The sequence below is a fragment of the Nansenia antarctica genome (genome assembly GCF_963989245.1).
Source record: "Nansenia antarctica genome assembly, chromosome: 1".
NCBI classification, from domain to species: Eukaryota; Metazoa; Chordata; class Actinopteri; order Argentiniformes; family Microstomatidae; genus Nansenia; species Nansenia antarctica.
This window is the reverse complement of record NC_137674.1, coordinates 12291522-12297521: the sequence shown is the minus strand read 5'-3', so window position 1 is coordinate 12297521 and position 6000 is coordinate 12291522. Positions and strand designations below refer to the sequence as shown.

General features: G+C 41.0%; 1 protein-coding gene across 2 annotated transcripts; it reads right to left on the bottom strand.

Annotated features, from left to right (window-relative positions):
* Positions 1–1407: 1407 nt before the first annotated feature.
* Positions 1408–5861, bottom strand: npm3 (nucleophosmin/nucleoplasmin, 3). 2 transcript variants are annotated; one of them, XR_013937454.1, is made up of 6 exons: positions 5721–5861; positions 5220–5305; positions 4850–4969; positions 4524–4617; positions 3343–3428; positions 1408–2606 (listed from the first exon to the last, which is right to left on the bottom strand). XR_013937454.1 is itself a non-coding variant. In XM_080531214.1 (5 exons), exons 1-5 carry the CDS (start codon positions 5791–5793, stop codon positions 2491–2493), a joined length of 489 nt encoding a protein of 162 aa, XP_080387340.1. In that variant the 5' UTR covers positions 5794–5861; the 3' UTR covers positions 1408–2490. The 2 variants fall into 2 exon arrangements, 1 of the variants encoding a protein (XP_080387340.1); XM_080531214.1 differs by lacking the exon at positions 3343–3428.
* Positions 5862–6000: the final 139 nt, after the last annotated feature.

Here is a 6000-nt window from a genome sequence, read left to right as displayed (position 1 = left end):
AAAAGAGAGTTGAAATTGAGAGTTGAAATTAAAGACCTAAGACTTTTTCTATGTACACAAAAGGCCTATTTCTCTTAAAATGTGTTTAAATCTGCGTTAGTGAGCACTTTGCCGAGATAATCCATCCACCTGACAGGTGTGGCATATCCAGATGCTGATTAGACAGAACAGGGGGGGCTGAAATAAAAGAAAACACGTGCACTCGCAAAGCGCGCCCTGGCGATGTCTGTACAGCGGCAAACCAGGAGTGCATAATTTTGCTCCCCCTGGCGCTGACCATGACCAACAGTCAACAATGTATCCCAACAAGTAATGTGTCTCAACAATACATTTTCATAAAATATATAGGCTACTATAAACAAATAAGCACGGGCAAATTACAACTAGAGCTAGCACCACATAAGAACGAATACATTCAAAAGGTATTACAGACCAGCATGCGGCAGTATTACAACTCCTAAAACATATCGTGACGTTAGAATTATAAGGTTCTATCTCCATTTTGGTCAAAATTGAGTTTTTTTACATAATCTGATCCATTAGGTGTTTATTAATGCCTGTGTGGTGTTATTTTTTAAATGTTGACATTTTTTTGTTAGTAATCTCATAAAACATAATGGAATGTAAAAACTTTGACGCTCAATATCTCTGAACTACCCTAAACGGAGATAGAACCTTATCATTCACGAAATATGCTGCACGGCGGCATAAGCCTATTAAAACTCCACAGTATTAATAATAAAAAAGAACACTGTCTTACCTCCTGCTGCGTCACATAACTCCAAATGTGGCCTTTCTCTCCGCCGTGGCGCTGACGAAGGTCCTCATTAGAGCATCAATGTCCAGAATATCTGCCATCTGTGCAATAATGCTGTCTAATCAGCATCTGGATATGCCACACCTGTCAGGTGGATGGATTATCTCGGCAAAGGAGAAGTGCTCATTAACACATGATTTGAACACATCTGTTAAGTGTATGTAGGCCTATATGATAGCTGCATAATATTTACTATGTTATTATAGTGCCTTAGAAACTAGGCAGTCGTGACAGTTCCTTCACAATTTTTCAATTGGGATATCGTGTGGCCTGGGGTGGTCCAGCAGCACCTAGGGGCTTTAAAGTGCACACATACGCCTACATTGCCATGGGTTTCAATCCGGCCCATACCCTGCCTGCTGACACCCTCTTCTCCTTACTTTCCTGTCATGTACGAGTGGGACTGACAGTAAAGAGGAGAGGGTATGTAACACTCAAATAAATAAAAATAAAAAAAACCTTCAAATGGGATGTCCTAACATAAAGCCACGAACCATGTTCCATTGATTTAATACAAATAAATGATGCAGAAGAACTGAAAGATGTTTTTATTTATACAATCTGTAAATGTACACAATAAAAATGACAGTATTCAAGGGAGGTATTTCACAAGTGGGATCAATGAGTTAGCTGAATTCAATGCATAAATCTGACACAGCCATAGTTCTTAGCTTATTGTGATGCATTTTAAATTGGCAACTAGATACTCTGAAAAACTGATACTAAATATAACCCATCACTTTCCAATTGAATTGAAAAGCTACCTTTAAATATTCTCCTTCTTAAAGGTCCCATATTAGAAAAAAAAAACACTTTTCAGTACATTTGGGTCTCCGATGACCCCACTAACACACGAGGTACATACAGGCAGCCTTTGATTGCTAGATAGCTTTGTTTGTTAACTAGCCACTATCCTACAGTACAGTCTGACTTCTCCTAGACTACTTTGTACATTCTTACTGTAGAAACAAGGGGTTCTACAGTTTGTCCCTGTAAGAGAACCTTTTTTGGTGCCATGTAAACCATGGAATCAAGAAGGGTTCTCTGTGGAAAGGGTTCTACATGGAACCTAAAAGCATAATTCCCTCTCTCCCAAACACTGTTATTTTCAGAATAAACCCATTTGAAGATGGTGATTGCGTCACATACATTATAAAGAATTGCAATTAATAACAAAAACATAAACACAAGGAAAGACAACATTTCTGCAGCTAAAAACACTGCATAGACCAGGAAAGGAACTCTCTGAGCACAGAGAGGAGACTTCTATAACCACGACTTAAACACACCACAAAACATGGGTCCAACATGGCTGCAACACGCTGCTATTATATGAGGGGGCAAGTTAAATTAAGTTTAACGTCTATTTTTTTGGTTGACGATCTCGCTTTGATACGATCTGGGACCAACCACTTCCTCCGGATGAAATTACAAAATGGACCCATAATTTTTCTCATGAGAGTATAGCCAGATAAAAGTATCAAACCACCTGTTAAAAAGGCACAGGAATACAGGAAATTGCATCTACTCTGTTATAAATGTTCAGGAGGAGAACCCCCAGACCCCCCTTACATTGTCCCACCCGGATTTTCAATGCTTCCTTCTAGCGTTGGGCAGTATCCATTTAGAACATAACATAACAGCAGAACATTATATATCAGCGTATTTCCTTTTTAATGAGGACAACATGCAGCGTGTTTCTTCTTGGCTGGTTTGATGGGGACTATGGGGGAATCCTCCAGGTCCTCATCATCATCGTCAGACATCCCATATTCAGATTCTTCAGAAGCTATGGGAAGAGGAAAATACATCAATCACAAAGGGCAACGGTGTTAATAAAACCAGAAAAACAACATCCAATGACATTTTCAGTTTCATTGAATTGTGACGAAATCGTGACTCATTTACTACAATTATGCAGTGGCGTTTTTTGTACTTTAGGGGCAGTGACCCATCAGGTGGTGCTGTGGTGGAAGCTGCTCGTTACATCTGATATTTCATACGAGATAGTGAATCAATAGTGAAATTAGTGTGTATACAACTTGACTCACAATCCTTATAATGTTTATGCCCCAATGAATATTACCTAGGAACAGGTAGCGAATTGCAACACCATTAACATGGCATGACGTGACAGGAAATAATCACAAAGCAATTCAGTTGATCTACTGTACGTCTATCGCTAATGCCTCACAAGGATGTACGATGGCTGCGCACGGTCAAAGCATGGAAAAACCTTGAACCACGATCATCTAAAGTGCAGGAGTATTTTAGACAGAGACCGAACAATGTGGTGCTCTGTATACTCTGCAAATTGGAAATAGCATATCACAGCAGCACAACTGCTATGCACGAACATTTGAAGCTATTGATATCCTATATTTTCCCTTATTACAGAGACTGAGACACCGACACTAGCTTCAAAAACAATAATTGATGAATGACGTAGAGAGCTAACTAGCTAGCCAGCCCTGAGCTAGGTTCAAAAGACAGACAGTGTTCTGAGACACAGCCAGCTTTCCTACCCGCTATGGTGGTTAGATCCAGAACAGATCTGCCAGCAACAAGGTCCGGTGTTACAAACCAGTTGTGAATAGCGAGTATAACCCTGCTGTAAACAAACAACAAAGTAACAATCAGCACTTTGAAAATGTTCAGTTAACCCAGGAGAGACATGTACCTGTGATATCAAGTAGAGAATGAAAACAGCAGTGATCGGTTTGAAGAAAAAAAACTGTCATAAGCAAGACAAATTGTGTCAAACTCGAGGGCTTGGAGATGACTGTTTTTCTCCGCTTGTTGAAAGTCGGAACAGAACCACAAAACCAAACAGTGGCTGAAGATATAATACATTATAGTATTATCGGTACAGTGTTATTATCGGAGCCTGTGATCCTTTTTGGGATTTAGCCGATGCTTTTATCCAAAGCGACTTTAGCACATTTGTCTAAAGTAAGTAAATCATCTTTACATCAGTCATCATAAGAAGAAAATAACTTCTAGCACTTCACTTACTTTGTGCATTGTGTGCTTAGATTAGATTAAACTTTGTTGTCATTGCCGAGTACAAGTACTAGACAACAAAACGCAGTTTAGCATCTAACCAGAAGTGCAAATAGTGATATAAGAACATGATATAAAAAAACACGACAATGATAATGATATGAAACATGTAATCTCCAACCGGTACCTTGGAAGCATCTCTAACCGTTGCATCACATAATTTTAATTTTAATTTTAATTTGGCCATTTAGCAGACGCTTTTAATCCAAAGCGACATACAATTACGAATTACAGGGACATTCCCCCTGGAGTAACTGAGGGCTAAGTGCCTTACTCAAGGGCACACTAGTAGTGGTGTGGTTTCAGACGGGATTTGAACTCACAACCTTCCGATCACAAGTCCAACTCACTATCCACTAGACCACCACTACCTCACATAATCATAGCATCAAGGCAAGTTTAGCTACATTACAGTGTGCAAGCTTTTGTTCCAGCTAATCAACTCTGATGAGTTGGCATGTTGAATCAGTTGTGTTAGTGCTGGAGCAGGACAAAAGCCTGCACACACTGAAGCTCTACTGGACGGGGAGTGTCCAGTGATTGTAAGTCGCCTTGGAATAAGGCGTCTGCTAAATGCCAAAAATGTAATCTATGTGATCAAGTCCATATCTCTCTATAAGCCCATGCCCATCAATCAACTTACCAACAAGATGCACACCGCTGACAGTCACTGGACCTGTTCCAGACTTCAGCCGGATAGTAACCGGGGCCTTCAACTCAAACGCTCCCATGCATACCTGAGGAAGACACTACAAATGAGACAGGCAACACACATCGCTTTCTTTACAAACTACGGGTTATTGGATAGCTTGCATTGATAAGACAGAAACTACAGTTACTTTTTTTCTCTCTGAAGAACCTCTACAAATCGAATGTTATGTCATCAAATGGTTAGTTAGTTAACCCTTTCTTTAGATAAAAGTCTAGTGTTCTTTCCTATCTGCGGATCAATTGATGAATGCCACGTACCATGGGCAGGCAGTTGATGTGGAGGCTGGCAATGGGCACAGAGATCGACTTCCCCTGGTGGTTCAGGGCTGTCACCTCCACCACGTTGCTCTCCTCCTTGGCTCCCTCTCCAAGGCAGACCTGAAAGATATATAGTGTGGGTGATTGATCAGCAACATCTCACAGGCCAGATACACAACGACATTCTGGGATAAGAGTGCAACTTCAAGAATAGTACTGGAACAGCTTACTCAAGCACAATGGCCATTAACAGTCTTGGGAGAAAATTGTGTACGCCTCTTGTGTAACACTATCATGCGTGTGCGATATCCAGAATTTCGTGTTCCAAAGAATAAAATGGGAATTCAATAATACGTCTATAGAATCCTACCGTCCGTAGCTCGAGAAAGTGCTCCAAGTCCTCCTCTTCATCCCCTTGGAAGGTGAAAAACGGGACTTTGGAGGATAACTCACAGCCTGCGAAGACACAAAGTAGTGTTAGTTCTTGTTTGGCCCGGATACCAGAAATGGCACGGGTACTTTTGGCAGTGGAAAAAGGATAATAAACCGGGCTGACCCGGGCTGGCCCTGTAGTGGAAAAGCACCAAAAGTTCACATTCTGACACGTGTAGTAGTGTGATGCGCTAACAGTTCACAAACGCTGTGGTTGAATTCACGGCTGTAACTTAACCATTTTAAAGGCAATCCTCTTGTTGAACTTAGTCACTTAGAAATACGGCTATTCTCAATAGTTAAAATAATAATAATAATAATAATAATAATAATAATAATACAATGCATGGACGTAGCGCATGCTGCAAGCGTGACAACCCCACGTGCGCTAAAACACCATTCGATGCAACACATTTCTTTTAAAGCGTTACTGTCTTACTGAAGACGAAGCTGTCCAGTTTCTGAGCTCTCCTGTTCATATCATCCGATGATCCGTCTTCTGCGAACGACATCTTTGTTATCTGAAATTAAACTCAATTTAAAGCCGACAGCCACGGGTTAGCAACACAACCTACTCGCTTTCGAGAGAAACAAACCACTGTCTGTGTCGCAGGAAAGACTGCGTCATCGACGTGGACTAAAGGGGGTGCGTTCGTAAAGCTCAAGAGCGTCGGAGCGCAGATTTCCAGAGCGTATTTACGAACGCACCCTAACCAGGG